The 19786-nt window shown below is 43.5% G+C and overlaps 1 protein-coding gene across 5 annotated transcripts in view; it reads right to left on the bottom strand.

The window, feature by feature from the left end:
• The window catches only part of LOC129695660 (protein FAM221B-like), a 55424-nt gene that overhangs the window by 7910 nt on the left and 27728 nt on the right, over positions 1-19786 (bottom strand). For 3 of the 5 annotated variants that reach the window (XM_055632839.1, XM_055632832.1, XM_055632823.1), the window contains 6 exons: positions 17906-17964; positions 16259-16383; positions 15890-16124; positions 8738-8881; positions 5775-5885; positions 2579-2782 (listed from right to left, as the gene is read on the bottom strand). In XM_055632839.1, coding sequence (XP_055488814.1) covers positions 2579-2782; positions 5775-5885; positions 8738-8881; positions 15890-16079 — 649 coding nt within the window. In that variant the 5' untranslated portion in view covers positions 16080-16124; positions 16259-16383; positions 17906-17964. Of the gene's footprint in view, positions 1-2578; positions 2783-5774; positions 5886-8737; positions 8882-15889; positions 16125-16258; positions 16384-17039; positions 17727-17905; positions 17965-19786 lie in introns of those variants that run through there. The other 2 variants (XM_055632846.1, XM_055632815.1) reach the window with 2 other exon arrangements.

Raw genomic sequence — 19786 nt, 5'->3', positions numbered from 1 at the left:
CAGTTGATTGGTCCTCTCGTCTGTCAATTACCATGATGAAGGTAACGCCCCCTTCGGGGGGGGGAGGGGGGGGGCAGAACTATAAAACCCCGGATGCCTGGACGTGAGTCAGTCACTTTGCAAGATCGCGAGGGAGAAGCCACAACTGTCATTCTAAGCTGTGAATCAACTGAACTGTGAGTCTGCAATGTACTTGCAATAAACGATTTGTCAGCCCTTAATGACAATGGCATGGGTTTTTTGGCCTGATGCCCTGCCTGTGCTTGAAACTTCAATGCTTTATCAGGTCTGACTGTGTTTGAAAGGAATAAATGCTTTATTACGTCCGACTGAGTTTGGAAGGAATAAATGCTTTATTAAATCCGACTGTGTTTGGAAGGAACAAATGCTTTATTAGGTCTGACTGTGTTAAGTTCAAAAGTCCCGCTCATTTCGTGACTTCCGCTTAGTGGACAGGTCGCGCTGATTGCGTAGTTTCCGGTGAGTGCAGAGGTTGCGCTGATTGCGGAAGGGCCGCTGACTGCAGAAGACCCACAGTGGAGAGGCCGCGCCCAGCAGTTTGAGTAGATTCAAGAAAGTTTACTGTCATATATATGGTGTGTGAGTGTGAGTGTGTGTGTGTGTGTGTGAGTGTGTGTGTGTATGTGTGAGTGTGTATGTGTGTGTGTGTGAGTGTGTATGTGTGTGTGTGTGTGTGTGTGTGTGTTTATGTGTGTGTGTGTGTGTGTGTGTGTGTGTGTGTGTGTGTGTGTGTGTGTGTGTGTGTGTGTGTGTGTGTGTGTGTGTGTGTGTGTGTGTGTGTGTGTGTGTGTGTATTGTGTGTGTGTGTGAGTGTGTGTGTGTGTGTGTGTGTGTGTGTGTGTGTGTGTGTGTGTGTGTGTGTGTGTGTGTGTGTGTGAGTGTATGTGTGTGTGTGTGTGTGTGTGTGTGTGTATGTGTGTGTGTGTGTGTGTGTGTGTGTGTGTGTGTGTGTATGTGTGTGTGTGTGTGTGTGTGTGTGTGTGTGTGTGTGTGTGTGTGTGTGTGTGTGTGTGTGTGTGTGTGTGTGTGTGAGTGAGTGTGTGTGTGAGTGTGTGTGTGTGAGTGTGTGTGTGTGTGTGTGTGTGTCTGTGTGTGTGTGTGTGTGTGTGTGTGTGTGTGTGTGTGTGTGTGTGTGTATGTATGTGTGTGTGTGTGAGTGTATGTGTGTGTGTGTGTGTGTGTGTGTGTGTGTGTATGTGTGTGTGAGTGTATGCGTGTGAGTGTGTGTGTGTGTGTGTGTGTGTGTGTGTGTGTGTGTGTGAGTGTATGCATGTGAGTGTGGGTGTGTGGGTGAGTGTGTGTGTGTGAGTGTGTGTGGGTGTGTGTAGGTGTGTGTATGTGCGAATGTGTGAGTGTGTGTATGTGCGTGTGAGTTTGTGTGTGTGTGTGTGTGTATGTACGTGTGTGAGTGTGTGTGTGTATATTGGAATTGGTGGAGAGGTGGAATATTGCGTTGGGGGACCAGCCCTCCCATGTGAAGCTGGGATCCAACGGGTCCCACTTAGTCTAGTAACTTCTATAGGACAAGACCAAGCTGTGTAAGAAGACAATTGTAAATAGGAGATTAAAATAATGTAATAATTAACTTGCCATGTGATAATTAAATCTGTGTAACTAATCTATTTGTGTTAGGGGGAACTGCAGATACAGGTTTACACCGAAGATAGCCACAAAATGCTGGAATAACTGGAATAGGTGACGTGAGTCTGATGAAGGATCTTGACCTTAAACGTCACCTATTCCTTTTCTCCATAGATGCTGCCTGACCCACTGAGTTACTCCAGCAATTTGTTGTCTAACTAATCCATTTATTCCCCTGCTTTTTGACTCTTCTCTTCTCCCTCTATAAAAAAAATTATCAATCATAAATGTCCTTGCATTCAATTATTCACATAAATAACACAAATATTTTAGCTAGTTTTGATCATTTATTTTGAATGCTCTGGACATTAGTGGAATCAGGAGATATGCTCAGTGTTACTAGAGGAACGGCTGTGTGGTTGAGCTGGCTCTAAGGGCTACCTTTCCTCCCCTCCCATTTCTTGTGTTCTTATGCTATGTTTACATCAATGATATTGTTATCTCAAGCCAATCTGAAGAAGGGTCCCAACCAGAAACATCACCTATCCATGTTCTCCAGAGATGCTGCCTGACCTGCTGAGTTACTCCATCACTTTGTGTCTTTTTTCCATCCAAGTTATTTTTGTCTTCTGAATAGATATATTTAACATTTTAGAAATTTATGAAACCAATTATTGCTGCAGCCACTACCTTGTTGATATAATCCCTCAGTTAAGGAAATGAGCAAGTTAAGTAATGTCTTGATCCCAAACGTCACCAATCCATGTTCTCCAGAGATGCTGACTGACCTGCTGAATTACTCCAGCACTTTGTGTCCCTTTGTTTCCATCTCTATAGGAACATTGCTTGTTTCACGGGGGGACACATTGTTTCATCAGTGCTATATTTTTAATTTTGTATGTCTCTAATGATGATAGAATTTATTTTGGGGATATAAATCAAAATGTGTAAAGATGCTTTCAATCTGTTGATATACCAGCGATCTTGCATTTGTGGCTTGCAGTGGTGTTGTGTTCTTCATGGTTATGTTTACAACGGCACTTAGCTCTCCAAGTCCTTGGGTCAAAGTTTCTTCGCTTTCTTAGCCAGAATTCACCCACGTCTTCAGGACGGGAAGGAATGAAGGCAAAAGCCCTACACGTGCAGCCCGCCACCGAACAGGGCACTCGAACACTGGTGCCTGACAGGAAAAAATACACAAAGAAAAACTGGTCACGGCCACAGATGACAGGAAAAGATCTGCAATGTTCTAGATTGAAATTTGATTATTTTACTTCTGCTGCCCTTCTATCATGAGTGCTGCTCTCAAGAGAAGTGGACTCATGTCCGTGTGCGGACGTGGCGCCGATGGACGAGAGGCCGAAGCAAAGAAGTCGAAGCCAAAGAACCGTATGGAAACGAGGCCGAAACGCCAATAAACCGAAAGAGACCAAAGACGAAACGCCTACTAACCGAAAGGATGAGACGCCTAGATGCAAACTAACGGAAAGGGCGGGACGCCTAAAAGCCAACGAACCGAAAAGCTGCGTCGCCTAAAAGCAAACTTACCGAATGGCCGCTCTGTCGAAACGCCACCTCCCCGAAGGGTGGCGTCGCCTACAGGCCAAAGGACCGACTGCCGCTCAACAGAAACGTCCAATAACGGACATGACGTTGCCGGGGGGCTGGACTTGTCAGCGATTGGTCCAGACCCCCGCGTCCATCACATCACTGTGAAGGCATGAACATTGTCCCAAACCTCTGCTCCACGCGACCCGCAGCCCGCGGAGGGTGGCCGTGGGAGAGTGGGGGCTGTCCCGAGTGATGCACACCTTTGGCCGCTTTCAACTTGGTGCTTGGGTTCAGATTGCCCAGTCACCTATGGCTTGTGTGGGAAAATGAACCCCACGCTCCCATCTCCCCCTTCTCTCTCCCCTCATCTCTCTCTCCCCCTCCTCTCTCTCTCCTCTCTTTTCTCTCTCCTCTTCTCTCTCCTCCTAACTCTCCCCCTCTTCTCTGTCTCCTCCTCTATCTCCACTCTTCTCTCTCTCCTCTCTCTTCACCTCCTCTCTCACCCCCCTCTCTTTCCTTTCTATCTCCCTCCCTTCTCTCTCTCTCTCTCTCCCCTTCTCTCTCTCTCCCCCTTCTCTCTCCCCCCCTCTCTCCCCCTCTCTCTCCCTTCTCTCTCTCTCGCTTCTCTCTCTCCTCCATCTCCACCCGCGGGAGCGTCCCACAGTCACTGACCGCCATGCACCGTCATCGGACCCCAACCTCCACACCAGGGTGATTCCCCCCCTCCGACCCCCGGACTTTGACACCCGGCTGCGCGGGGACAGACGGTTTATTTATTACCGTCTCGGTGCTTGTGGAACGCAAAAAACAGGCAGCATCTCTGGAGAGAAGGAACGGTTGACGTTTCGTGCCGAGACCATTCTTCAGAGTGCGTCTGAAAGGTCTCGACCCGAAACGCCACCCATTCCTTCTCTCCAGAGATGCTGCCTGTTCAGCTGAGTTACTCCAGCATTTTGTGTCTATCTTTGGTGTGACAGTTGTCTCATTTCATCGGCTTCGTGTATTGCGCACCCAGAAGAGACGCTGGACATGCCGCTTGCATCTATTCAAACAAGTGCGCTCAAATTGAAATCCCACATCTTTGCGAGGGAGGGATGGAATGGATGTAATCAACGGCTAAAACAAAGGCCGTTAGGACAGGGAAATAAGTCCAGAACCAGGGGCCACAGTTTAATAAGGAGTAAGCCATTTAGAACAGAGACGAGGAAACACTTTTTCCTCACAGAGAGCGGTGAGTCTGTGGAATTCTCTGCCTCAGAGGGCGGTGGAGGCAGGTTCTATGGATGCTTTCAAGAGAGAGCTAGATAGGGCTCTTAAAAATAACAGAGTCAGGGGATATGGGGAGAAGGCAGGAACGGGGTACTGATTGTGGATGATCAGCCATGATCACATTGAATGGCGGTGCTGACTCGAATGGCCGAATGGCCTACTCCTGCACCTATTGTCTATTGTCTATTGTCTATTGTCTGTAATGAGATAGGTTGGAGAATTGGGACTGTACCCAAGCTTATGGAAAGGCCGCAGACATGCCTGAAAATAGAGAAGTAGAAGCTGTTCTGGAGTCTGGCGCTTTCAATCAGAATCTTCTGCCCAATGTGAACAGGATGACGAAGGAATGCCAAGAAAGGGAAAGCTATTGATTATGATGGCTGCTTTCTGGAAGCAGCATGAAGTGTAGGTGAACTGAATGGTAGAGAGTCTGCTCTATGTGATGGACTGGGCTGCATCTATAACTCTCTGCAATTTCTTGTGGTGTTGAGCACATTTGTTCCCAAACCAACCTGTGAGGCTACCTGGCAGAATGCCTTCTATGGTGCATCTGTAGAAGTTTGTGACAGTCACTGGATATGTACTGAATTTCCTCAATGTCCTGAGGAAGTAAAGGCTTAAGCGTTCTTTTTTGGCTGGTGCTTCAATATGGTTAGTCCACAAGAGATTATTGGTAATATTTATATCTGGGAATTTGAAGCTTTCAACTATTTCCTCTTTGGCATCATTAATGCTGAATGGGCATGTTTCATTTGACCGTTTAAATGTTAACAAGGTACATTCTTAGTTCAATGTTAAACTGGCAAATAATGTTTCCTTTGATATATGAGTAAATGAGACAGTTAAACCTATGCATAGGATAGCATTTAAAGGTTATTACTGCTAACAGATTTCATCATCACAATCGAAGAAGAATGTTTTGTTCAAGTCGTTCCCTCCAGAATTTCTCCATATTCTAAAAAAGGCTTCTGCACCAGTGCATTGGTCAGTGAATCCCTGTGTTAATGGATAATGATTTCCATATAACCATATAACCATATAACCATATAACAAGTACAGCACGGAAACAGGCCATCTCAGCCCTACAAGTCCGTGCTGAACAACTTTTTCCCCTTAATTTCCTTCCCTGCGTCATGGTAAATAAAACAATAAAGCAAAATATTAATTAAATAAAAAGTGCAAACCATAACACTATAATTAACTTATTTTAATTTCTTGGGCGGCACTTATGCTGAGAAATGTGGTGATTATAAATTGATCAGTAGAACAGAAAAGCAGAAATCAACAAATTGATGCTACCCACATTTCCCCAACAAATATAATCAACTTAAGAGCAAATTGGTGTTCCATACCAGTAAATCGTTCATGTTCAGCAAGGAGATGACCACAAAAGCACTTTGATTTTACTCCAACACGAATGCAATCCCATTTGAATTCAGGACATCGCCATCCAATATAAATTCCTTTTAAAGCAACACAATCACCAATTTATGTAAAGGTTGAACAAAGTACTGGTTAGTCACTATGCAGATGGTGAAAATAACAGAAAGACTCCTGGACATCTCCCAAAATGTTAACTAAATGAAAGTAAAAATAGAAATATATATATATATATATATATATATATATATATATATATATATATATATATATATATATGCCCATGTTTGGTTCATATATATATAAGTACAAACCCACCTGCCCTGTTTGGTTCATATATATGTATATACCTATACATACCTATATATAAAAATGTATATATAAATATATATATGTTTGTCCTCTGGTCCTCGATGTATGTCTATTCCTCTCATATTTTATACACCTATATAAAATATATGTGTGCTCCAAGTAGTATATATATATATCCTTGTAAATATACAATATCTTTCATATGGTATGTATATCTATATATATATTACCTAAACTATATATACACTATATATATGTATGTGTGTGTCTATGTGCACTCCTAGATCCCTCTGCTCTATATATATATATATATATATATATAATATCAAGATATATCTTCATATATATTTTGTATATATACTTGCTAATATATATATATTATATGTGTGTGAACCCTGAGGTTCAGTCATAGTGTCCTAGAAGCATATATATATGAAGCCAATTTTCTGTCCATTCAGCTATATATATAACCTTCCAGATATCTATCATATATATAATGCTTTGCTAAGTCCCTATATACATATATATCTGCCCTTATATATTTTGGTCACGTCCTCACAACCTCAATCAGATTTGTGGGTCATATAGAGTATATATGTATACTTTCCATATATATAAATGTCTGTATATATCATATATAATAGATCTCGCCTAATATATAAAGCAGCTTCTCCTTTATTTTTAGTATTTGTGAAAATACTTGGGTATGTGTTTGAGGTACTTAATTTAGTCAACATTTTGGGAGATGTCCAGGAGTCTTTCTGGTATTTTCACCAGAAAGACTCCTGGACATATATAAATACACAGTGTGTGCAGGTAAGTCATTTTACATGGTGTCAGAGCGGACCTGCGTCTCCTGTTTTTCGTTTTTGTTTTTATTATTTTTCTTTCTCCCAGTCCTTCCCAAGCCCGAACCAGACACGTTGGTCTTCGACACGGACATTGTTCGTCCCAATTTTTCCCACATGGCTAAGTTCGCTGCCCTTTGTGATATACCCACCAACAACATCCCAGCTACACGTCCCTTATATTGCCTGCCCTGCCGCCTGTTTGGTTCATATCCCTCCAAACCTGTCCTATCCATGTACCTGTCTATTAGGATAGTCCCTGCCTCAACTACCTCCTCTGGCAACTTGTTCCATACACCCACCACCTTTTGTGTGAAAAATGTTACCCCTGAGATTCCTATTAAATCTTTTCCCATTCACCTTAAACCTATTGTTTGTCCTCTGGTCCTCGATTCACCTACTCTGGGCAAGGGACTCGATGCATCTACCCGATCTATTCCTCTCATGATTTTATACACCTCAATAAAATCACCCCTCATCCTCCTGTGCTCCAAGGAATAGTCTCAGCCTACTCAACCTCTCCCTGTAGCTCAGACCTTCTAGCCCTGGAAACATCCTTGTAAATATTCTCTTGACAATATCTTTCATATAACGTGGTGCCCAGAACTGAACACCATACTCTAAACCCTGGGGCACCCATCACCTTTTCACCCTTCTTAGGGGGGGACTCTGACAAAAACGTCCACCCTGACTCGCCCGACCCAGAGCGTGGTTGCAGGCCCCCCATGGACCCACTTACCGAATACCCCGACCGCTTTGATGACGTTCTGGGCAAGCTGCCCCTGCGACTATAACATTGTTGTCCTCACCAATGTCTTATACAACTGCAACATTACCTCCCAACTTCTGTACTCAATACACTGACTGATGAAGGCCAATGTGCCAAATGCCTTTTTGTCCACCCTATCTACAGTACCTGTGACTCCACCTTCAAGGATCTATGCACCTGCACTCCTAGATCCCTCTGCTCTACAACGCTACCCAGAGTCCTACTGTTCACTGAGTTGGTCCTGTCCTTCCCAAAATGCAACACTTCACATTTTTCTGTATTAAATTCCATCCACCATGCCTCAGCCTATCTGGCCAATCGATCAAGATCCTGCTGCAATTTTTCACTACCATCTTCATTATCTGCAAAACCATCCACTTTTGTATCATCTACATACTTGCTAATCTTGCCATGTATGTTCTCATCCAAATCATTGATGTAGATGGCAAACTGTAACGGGCCCAGCACTGAACCCTGAGGTTCAGTCATAGTCACAGTCCTAGAAGCAACCTGTACCATCACCCTCTGCTTCCTTCTATGAAGCCAATTTTCTGTCCATTCAGCTATTTTTCCTTGGATCCCATGCGATCTAACCTTCCAGAGCAGTCTATCATGCAGAAACTTGTTGAATGCTTTGCTGAAGTCCCTATATACAACATCTACAGCTCTGCCCTTATCGACCTATTTTGGTCACGTCTTCAAAAACCTCAATCAGATTTGTGGGTCACAACCAAAGATCATAGAGTGGAGCTGGACACGACTTCCCATGTACAAACCCATGCTGACTATCCATAATCAGCCCATGTTCATCTAAATGTCTGTATATCCTATCATATCATATATTTATGGCAATAGATCTCGCCTTAATACATAGCCTTAAAGCAGCTCTCTCCTTTATGTCAGAAGTTACATATTAGTATTTGTGAAAATACAAAATCTGGGTATGTGTTTGAGGTACTTAATGCACTTTGAATTGGCTCAATGATAACTATGATAAAAAAAGTACCTGTTTGAAGTGCATCCAATGCTGCTTCCCTCTCTGGATCAAATAGTTCTTTCACCCGTGTCCCAAATTCCTCTCTGTGCATTGCTTTTGCAACAGCGATAAGCTCTGCCTCTTTGGCTGGAACTATAGGTTTCACTGTGTAACCTTTAAATGTAATCACAGGAAACACATTCAAATAGACATTTTTGGTTCCATCTATGCAAGTTCAAGTTCAAGTTCACATTTATTGCCACCAATTGACCAATTAAGGTACAGTGGAATTTGATTTACCATGCAGCCATACAAACAAAAGAGCACAATACACAATAGAATATAACATGAACATCCACCACAGTGGAATCAACATTCTTCACTGTGGTGGAAGGCAATAACTTTTGGTCTGTCCTCCTCCTTTGTTCATCCGTGGTCGGGGCCATGAACCCTCCGCAGTCTATGGGAGGCCCGAGGTACAGGCCCTCTCGTCGGGATGTTCGAAACTCCGACCTCGGGACGGACGGACACTCCGCAGCTTGGAGGCCCCTAATTGGCCGCTTCCTACCGGAGACTGGGCCTTCACGATATTATAGGCCGCAGGCCGGTGGATCTATTATCAATTTGCTAATAATTGGATTTTTTTTCACCAAGAAACCATGGTGAAGAGTCAAGAACTTAATTTCTAAGTTTGCAAAGCATAGAATACAACAGTATGGAAACCAAACCCACTTGTGCATATAAAGTATATAAAGCAAATAATGCAAAAAGGTGATTTTACCCAAGGTACATCACACTGACAATTAATTCTGGGTGAAATCACATCCACTGGGAAGCTGGGCAAGGTACAGCGCGTGATTCACCTGAATACAGTGATGTTTACTCAGCATATGTTGTAGACCCGATGATACACACCACTAAATCCAAAGCTGGTGGACTTATGGTGCAACCATAAACTTTCTTGACCATTCAGAAAAGTTCTCTCGGTGGCCCCACCGACACACTCTTTGTTCTCTCGGTAGCCACATTACCCAAGGATGAGGAATGGGACATTAATAGTAAGATTAAACGAGAACTTACCAGTTTGAAGTTTGATCTTTATTTTATGAGGAGTTACGTCGAGGGATTACGTGAAGACCCCGCCATCACGCATGCGCGACATTCTTCAAAGCAGCGGTGTGAAATCACAGACAACAGTAAGTGAAATAAACATAGTAAAAAAAGAAGAACTAGAATACCAGTTGACCTTTATGATAGAGGGTGGGCGTGGAGGGCACGTAATCCCTCGACGTAACTCCTCATAAAATAAAGATCAAACTTCGAACTGGTAAGTTCTCGTTTAATCTTACTATTAACGTCCCATTGCTCATCCTTGGGTAATGTGGCCACCGAGGCCACATTACCCAAGGATATTCAGTCCTAATGTGGCCACCGAAATCTGTGATTTCATGCCGTGGAACGATTGCATGCTTCACGCACTGCCGTAGTCGTCCAAGGGAGGAAGTATGTTATCGTATTCAAAAATTAATCAAAATTCAAACAATAACAATTTATTTTAACAAAATAATGATGGTCCCTTGGGATAAAACATATTACAGAATTCAAAATAGTTTCTGCAAACATCGCAGGTTTGGTGATCAGTTTGTTATAAAAGAGTTGGAAGGTCTTCTCTCTAGACCATCCTGCTGTTGCCAGGATATGGTCCATTGGCAATTCCATATCTCTAGCTGCCGATGTTGCTGCAGCCCTGGTGGAATGAGATTTTAAAATGTCGGTATCCACCCCTGCAGCTCCCAAAACCTGTGAGCCATCTAGAGATGGTCTGTGCTGATGCCCTGTTATGAGGCTGTTTATGGCTGATCCATAGTGACACTTCACTACCTCTTAAAGTTTTAGTGGACTTTAAATATAGTAGAAGGTGTGTCATAACACACAGTTGGGTATCTGATGGGTATGCCCGGAATTCCAAATTCAGTCCTGATGTTCCTGGTCTGTTTTGTTTAACCAACTCCAAGATCCGAAAGTTTATCTTGGCAGCTGATACAATCATATTGTCCAGCCTCAGTTATGTAGGGACTGGACCCTTTGAGCTGAGACCAGTGCCATCAGCATAACTGTTTTTAAAGTGAGCTTCTCCAGGGACAGGGACATAGCTGGTGACCAACCCCTGAGCAATGTTAGTACAACACTGACATCCCATATCTGGGAGTACCTCGCTCTAGGAGGGTTAGTGTTGTAAATACCCCTCGTGAGTTTAGCAACTAGAGGGTGAGATCCCATGGAATGCTGTCCTGGTCCGTGCCACAAGTATGCTGACAGGGCACTCCTAGCGCAATTGATAGCGCTGTAGCTCAGTCCTTCATCAAAATGAAGGCTGGACAGGAATTCTAGGACATTGGTCACTGTAACTGTATTAAACGCTACACCAGTCCTTGAGCAATACAACTCCCATTTTCTTATACTCGAGAAGTATTGCTTCTTTGTTGACTCTCGATAGGCCGCCATGATCATGTTCATGGTTCTGTCCGTCAGCCCCAGATCCAGCAGTGGTCTCTTTAGATTCTGCAAACCAACAGATTGATCCGGTCATGGCATGGGTGACTCTCGCCCGTTACAGGATGGACCAAACGATCTGGTCGTTTAGCGATGGACATATATGGTTCCGAGACCATGTCGAGGACCACAGGGAACCATGGCTGAGTAGGCCAATCGGGTACTACCAAAATACTTGATGCTGAGTCCATTTGTATTTTGCGTAGGACCCGACTGATGAGGCAGAAGGGGGGAAAAGCATAGAAAAACAATTTTCCGCACTCCAGCGAGAAAGCATCCATCGCTACTGTCCCGGGATTTGGTTCCCAAGCGATATATGTTGGTAACCGGTGATTGAGTTTAGATGCAAAGAGATCGATATCTGGTGTTCCATATCGCATAGTAATATCAGCAAATACTTTGTGGTCCAACATCCACTCAGTGTTGTCATTATATTTTCATGACCTGGTGTCTGCCACTGTATTAAGCTTACCTGGTAGGTAAGTCGGGACGTCAGCGTGCGACGCCAATGCGTCAGCGTGCGTAGCCAATGCGTCTGCGTGCGTAAGCGATACGTCACGCAGATGGCGCGCGAGGATTTCGGTACACTACGAAATCCTGGAGCACCGCGCGATACCACGCGCCACTACATGCGATTTCACGCATCACCCATGCGCCCCCCACGTGTCACAACGTGTCGACCAATTTTCTACATGACACGTAAATGAGGCGCAAATGACGCCCAAGTGGGACAGGCTCTTCAGAGTATAGAAATGAGATTGACTGATTGACCAAATGGTGCCAACACAACAACCTGGCTCTCAACATCAGTAAGACCAAGGAACTGATTGTGGACTTTGGTAGGGGAAGGATGAGGACCCACAATCCTGTTTCTATCAATGAGACGATGGTGGAAAGGGTCAATAACTTCAAATTCCTGGGCGTGCATATTTCCAAAGATCTTTCCTGGACCTAGCACACCGATGCAAATGTAAAGAAGGCACATCAGCGACTCTACTTACTGAGAAGATTACAGAAATTCGGCATGTCGAAGAGGATTCTCCTAAACTTCTACGGGTGCACAGTAGAGAGCATTCTGACTGGTTGCATCGTGGCCTGGTTCGGCAACTTGAACGTCCAGGAGTGAAAAAGACTACAAAAAGTTGTTACCACTGCCCAGTCCATCACCAGCTTTGACCTCCCCACCGTCAAAGGGATCTATTGTAGTCGCTGCCTCAAAAAGGCAGCCAAAATCATCAAGGGCCCACACCATCCTGGCCACACACTCTTCTCACCATTGCCATCAGGAAAAAGGTACAGGAGCCTGAAAACTGTAACGTCCAGGTTCAGGAACAGCTTTCCCCCCGCAGCCATCAGGCTATTAAACACAACAACAAATAAGCTCTGAGCTCTGAACTGCAAAAGACTATATTATTATTTGTTATTTGCATTAAATTTGTTTTTATTGAACATTTTTTTTACCGTTATGTACAATGTTTACATGTTCACATATTCTGTTGTGCTGCACCAAGTACGAATTTAATTGTCCCGTCCGGGATATATAACAATAAAACACTTTTAACTCTTGACAAATCCCATGATTCCTTGCATTTTTTCAGAAATCATAACTGGCTTATTCTAATATCTGCATTGGATTTGCTGAAGTCAGCAATTCCAGGCATGGACCAACTGGCCTCTGCTTTGCTCTAACTACACCAACAGCTTGACAGGATGCCATATCAGGAGCTGAAACTAATTTGGCTGGGCTGCACTGAGATATAGGAACATTTAAGAGTCATCATCATATACCTCAGCAGGTAACAGCTGGAGAGTGGAAAGGAAAAATAAACCATTCTCAGAAATATTAATGGTTGATTGCATTTGGCTTGTCACTTTGGGAGCATTGAATCAAATATTAAATTATTTCCTTAAAACCAGAAATTCCTGACAACACTAGTTCTCTACGACATCTATCCTATGCCACTGTGGATTGGGTTACTGTTGTGTTCGATAAATCACTGGATTCAGTTAACAGTTTTGATTCACTCAGTAATTGATTACACTACTAAATAAGGCATATACTCTCACATATCCTCAAATATCCCCGAACGCACTCACAAACCCCAAGTACACAGCAGAGCACGCTGCAGGATGTTTCTACATACACTCACGTAAACCCGTACGCACTCGCAAACTCATCAGAGCTCGCCACAGGATGTTTCGTTCACGATCGCCTGGCACCCTTCACAACACGGTCCAAGACTGAGGTTCTCACCCCAACACCAATCTTTGTGGCATTTCAAATCAGAGCAGACAGCTCCATTGTCCACTACTCCAGCTAATCATAACCCCCCCCCCCTTGACTGTAACGTTTCTGGGTTACTAGTGGCAGGGAGCGCAGGTTGTCTACCCAACTATTGCTGTTGTGTTGCGTTTGTCAATGTTACACTTTCACATAGAATGGCTGTGAAGACTGTTCCCCGACAATGATCACAGATAACGTGTCTGGAAACTTGTTTTCGAGGGGCTATGGAATGTAGGGCTGCTAACTTAGTTGAAACTCCATTTCACATTTTAGCTGAAATTGTCAGTTTAACCCTCACACTACAGTTACCACCATTCAGTTCCAAGTATATATTGAATGGCCTGCATGTAAAGCTCTGAGAACTCATTGCAAACTTACAGTATGAACCATATGCCACATTTTCTCTTCCTATTTCTAATGATGGATATGGTTTAATTCTTTAAATTCTCCTGCTTTCATAATGAAATGGAAACCTAAGAATTGAATCCACAATCAATGCTTTTTGCTGTGAAATTCTATTTTTGCCCTCTGCCAAAATCTTGTATCATGCTTACCTTTAGAATGGAAAAATATGCCACTTTTGTTTTTATACCTTCTACCATAAACTGTTTAAGTAAGTAAGTAAGTAAGTAAGTAAGTAAGTAAGTAAGTAAGTAAGTAAGTAAGTAAGTAAGTAAGTAAGTAAGTAAGTAAGTAAGTAAGTAAGTTTATTGGCCAAGTATTCACATACAAGGAATTTACCTTGGTGCTCCGCCCACAAGTAACAACATGACATACAGTGACAGTTACGAATGACACAGAAAACACTAAACATTAATAATAAAAAAACATTAATGATAAAACACCATTGATCAAGCATGTGAACCAACAAAATACCAGATCAAAGGGAGGCTACAGATTTTTGGCTGCTGAGTAGAGCAACTACTCATGGATAAAAACTGTTTTTATGTCTGGCTGTGGCAGCTTTGACAATCCGGAGTCACCTTCCAGAAGGAAGTGATTCAAAGAGTTTGTGGCCAGGGTGAACGGGGTCAGAGATGATCTTGCCCGCTCGCTTCCTGGCCCTTGCAGTGTACAGTTCATCAATGGAGGGAAGGTTGCAGCCAATAACCTTCTCTGCTGATCGGACGATTCGCTGCAGCCTCCAGGTGTCGTACTTGGTGGCTGAGCCAAACCAGACCATGATGGAGAAGGTGAGAACAGACTCTACGATGGCCGTGTAGAATTGGACCATCATTGCCTGTGGCAGATTGTGCTTCCTCAGCTGCCGTAGGAAGTACACCCTCTGTTGTGCCTTTTTGACTGTGGAGTCGATGGTAGCCCCCCATTTAGGGTCCTTGGAGATGATGGTTCCCAGGAGCTTAAAAGACTCCACAGATGTGACTGTGGTGTTGTTGATGGTGAGTGGGGTGAGGGGGAGGAGGAGGTCTCCTAAAGTCTACAATCAATTCCACTGTCTTAAGAGCATTGAGCTCTAGGTTGTTGCAATGGCACCAGGAAGCCAGCTGTGACACTTCCTGTCTGTAGGCAGATTCTTCCCCATCCTGGATCAGTCCAATCAGGGTTGTGTCGTCCGCAAACTTGAGAAGCTTGACAGAGGTGTCTGTGGAGGTGCAGTCGTTTGTGCAGAGAGAGTAGAGAGGAGAGGAGAGAGTATGCAGCCTTGCGGTGCTCCTATGCTGAGCGTTTGCGGGTCCAAGATGTGCTTTCCCAGCCTCACATGCTGCTTCCTGTCTGTCAGGAAGTTGGTGATCCACCGACAGAGGGGTTCAGGCACAGTCAACTCGGAAAGTTTGGAGTGTAGTAGCTCTGGCACAATGGTGTTGAATGCAGAGCTAAAATCAACAAACAGGATCCTCGCATAGGTCCCCTGGTGGTCTAGGTGCTGTAGGATAAAGTGCAGGCCCAGGTTGACTGCATCATCCACAGATCTATTGGCCCGATATGCAAACTGCAGAGGGTCCAGCAGGGAGTTTGTGATATTTTTCAGCTTGGCCAGCACAAGCCTTTCGAGTGTCTTCATGACTACAGAGGTCAGTGTGACAGGCCTGTAGTCATTAAGACAAGTAATCCTTGCCTTTTTGGGTACAGAGACAATAATGGAGACTTTGAAGCAGGTAGGGACAGTACATGTTTGCAGGGACTGGTTAAGAATGTCTGTGCAGACCGGTTGCCAGCTGTTTGGCACAGAGCTTAAGAGTAGAGGGGGAAACATTGTCATTATGGGGATTCTTCCACTCTACTGATCTACTGCTGAAAGGCCCAGGGGTTCAGCACAGATCACATTGACAACCTGAAAGTCTAGGATGAATGCATTTCAAAGACAGAATAATTTTTGACATTACCTTTTGGAACAAGCATTGTATCGTTCTGGTTGGATTGTGATGCTGTTGCATATGGCACTATAGCCTGGCTAGGTCCAGCTGCACTGCTTGTGCTGCTGCTCGGTGCAGTCCGTTTAGATTCATAACGTTCATTCGGGTGAATAATTCCACCCTTCTTCCCCTTTGCCTTTACGTTTTGACTGGAAGACATTTCAGGTGTATTTCTTCAACTGATCTCTCCCAATGAAGCCAGACACTGAAACAAGGACAAGTAAAACACTTACCTTTTATTTTACATCTATATTTATAAAGTTACGTATATCAGGCAACTCACAACCATATCTTTACTTTAAAAATTAAAAAAAAACTTTCTGTGAGGTCAAGTCCTACCTGATTGGAAATGCAACCATGTGAAGTGGTGTTAAATGGTTTATTGCATAGTAACTAGGAAACAGATTGTATTGTTGTCAACAATCCAGTCAGAGCAATAGGTTGGAACACTCGCTGGGGAATTACTGGTACAAGACAAGAGGGAAGCAAATATTATTAGTGTAGACCAAACAATGTCATTACAAAAATAGCAGCAGATTATTGGACAGATTAAAGCACAAATTAAATTTAGATAGTATGAGACAGATAGAAATCCAAAAAGTGCATAATGCACACATGCCAGATATAGTTCAATATGTGCTACAAAATCCAGATAGTATACTGAGCATTCTACATTTAGAGTGTTCATGAATTATGAATTGAGCAACTTCTAATAATACAAAAGGATCATGTAATAAATGTAAGGTACACAAAAATGCTGGAGAAACTCAGCGGGTGCAGCAACATCTATGGAGCGAAGGAGATATGCAACATTTCGAGCCGAAACCCTTCTTCAAATGTAAGTGGGATTGGAGGTTTGAGCATAAGAGTCAGGAAGTCATGATTGGAGAATTGCGTGCAATTCAGGTTGCTCATTACAAGAAGGATATGGAGGCTTTGGAAAGGGTGCAGAGGTGGTTGACCAGAATAATGCCTTGGTTAAAGAGTATTAGCTGCAGGGAGAGGTCGAAAAGATTTGGATTGTTTTCTCTGGAACGCCGGAGGTTGCGGGGAGACGTGATAGAAGTAAATAAAATGAAGAGAAGCAGAGATAGGGTAGACAGTTAGAACTGTTCCTTACTGGAGCTAGAGGAGCGCCTCAGGGATCGGTGCTGAGACCATTGCTCTCTGTAGTTTATATCAACGATTTTGATGAGAATCTAGAAGGCATGATTAGTAAGTTTGCAGATGACACCGAAGTAAGTGGTATCGTAGATAACAAAGATGGTTATCAAAAATTACAGCAGGATCTATGGTGCCCCGAATCATTGGACAATCCTCCCATTGCAGGAATCTGTTTTGTAAACCTTTGTGGCTCACCCTCTGTCAGACTTAGATCCTTCATTAGATGGAGGACAAGACATGTTCACAATATTCCAGGTGAAGCCCCAGCAGATCTCCATGTAATTGAAGTGAGATTTCACATACTCAAATCCTCTTGCACTAATTGCGAGCTGCACCTGCACACTAAAGCTCCTGCTCCTGCCCTACGATGCGAGTTCACCCAAGAGTTCTCCCAAGTTAAAAAAAAATCAAACTCATGGTACTTCATCATGAGTATTTTTTTACTCTTGGAAATTTTTCACAGTGTTTAAAAAACTTCACGAGTTTCTGCGTTTCCCAAGTACCTGCCATTACCATTACGAGTCGCTACGAGACATCCACGAGCTCCGACGTACCCGCTACGTACATTCTACGTACTTACCACGAGTTTGATTTTTTTTTAAACTCGGGAGAGCTCTTGGGTAAACTCGCATCGTGGGACAGGGCCTTAATCTTCAGTGATTTCTATACAAGGACTCCAAGCCACATGAATACTTAAAGGATATTCTACTTCTCGATTTTCTACATATACAGTATAAGTATATTACTCCCTCGTGATTTGAACTGTCTGTGTTTTGCACATCTCATTCACATGTTTTTTTCATTTATTCCAAGACTACTTACGAAATACGGAGCACATATGGTCGAGCATGGAGTCAGATTCATTGATGTAATGTACCTTTCTGTAAAAATACAACATAACAAATATATTGTGCATCCTCAGAGCAGAGGGTGGTTTTGGTTGAATTAAATAAACACCATTTGGCCCTGCATTTAACCTACTTTGTCTTGTCAGAGTTTTCCATCTTGAATGTCTGTTGATGAGAATTTCACTTTGCTTTTACCTCTTCCCAATCACCTTGCCAATTGTCTAAAATGAATACAATTCCAGGACAGAGGTCTAGAAATTGGATTAGAACAGAATTGGGCTGGGGTCCAGGAGTTGAGTCTAACAGCTTTGTTATGGGAGTTTGGGGTACTAACATAGTGCGATCAGATTTTGCCCACTGTGTACCTAAGCTACACATTTATCAACATTGATATAGTTAGAGTCAAAGAGTGATACACTGTGGAAACAGGCCCTTCAGCCTAAGTTGCACACACCAGCCAACAATGTCCCAGCTACACTTGTCCCACTTGCCTGCACTTGGTCCATATCCCTCCAAACCTGTCCTATCCATGTACCTGTCTAATTGTTTTTTTTTTAAATGATGGGATAGTCCCAGCCTCAACTACCTCCTCTGGTAGCTTATGCCATACACCCACCATCCTTTGTGTGAAAAGGTTACCCCTCGGATTCCTATTAAATCTTTTCCCCCTCATCTTAAACCTATGTCTTCTGGTCCTCAACTCCCCTACTCTGGGCAAAAGACTCTGTTCATCATCCCAATCTATTCCTCTCATGATCTTACACACCTCTATAAGATCTCCCCTCATCCTCCTGCACTCTATGGAATAGAGACCCAGCCTACTCAACCTCTCCCTATAGATCACACCCTCTAGTCCTGGTAACATCCTCGTGAATCTTTGCTAAACCCTTTCAAGCTTGACAATATCTTTCCAATAACATGGTGCCCAGAACTGAACACAATATTCAAAATGCCGCTTCACCAACGTCTTATACAACTGCAACATGACCTCTATACTCAATACTCTGGCTGATGAAGGCCAAAGTGCCAAAAGCCTTTTTGACCACCTTATCTACCTGCAACTCAACCTTCAAGGAACCATGCACCTGTACTCTTAGATCCCTCTGCTCTACAACACTACCCAGAGGCCTACCATTTACTGTGTAGGTCCTGCCCTTGTTCTATGTCCCAAAATGCAACACCTCACACTTTTCTGTATTAAATTCCATCAACCATTCCTCCGCCCACCTGGCCAATCGATCCAGATCCTGCTGCAATCGTTCACAACCATCTTCACTATCTGCAAAACCACTAACCTTTATATCATCAGCAAACTTGCTAATCTTTCCCTGTACGTTCTCATCCAAATCATTGATGTAGATGACAAACAGTAACGGGCCCAGCACCGAACCCTGAGGCACACCACTAGTCACAGGCAACCAGAGAAGCAACGTTCCACCATCACATGTCCAAAACCATGCTGACTATCCCTAATCAACCCTTGCCCATCCAAATGCCTGTATATCCAATCTGTCAGAATACTCTCCAGTAACTTACCAACTACAGATGTTAAGTTCACCGGCCTATAGTTCCCAGCATTTTCCCTGTAGCCCTTCTGGAAAAGAGGCACATCATTTGCCACCCTCCAGTCTTAAGGCATCTGCTGTATTTAAGGACGACTCGTAAATTTCAACCAGGGATATCGCAATTTTCTCTAGTTTCCCGTGGTGTCCTCGGATATTATATGTCTGGAGGTCCTGGAGATTTGTCTACCTTCAAACACGACAGTACCTTCAGCATTTCTTCAACAGTAATCTGACTACTCTCAAGACACTTCCAGTGAGTGCTCCAATTTCCTCTGTCCTACTGTCTTTCT

Source organism: Leucoraja erinacea, chromosome 1 (assembly GCF_028641065.1).
Source record: "Leucoraja erinacea ecotype New England chromosome 1, Leri_hhj_1, whole genome shotgun sequence".
Lineage (NCBI taxonomy): Eukaryota > Metazoa > Chordata > Chondrichthyes > Rajiformes > Rajidae > Leucoraja > Leucoraja erinaceus.
This window is presented reverse-complemented; position numbering and strand designations above follow the sequence as displayed.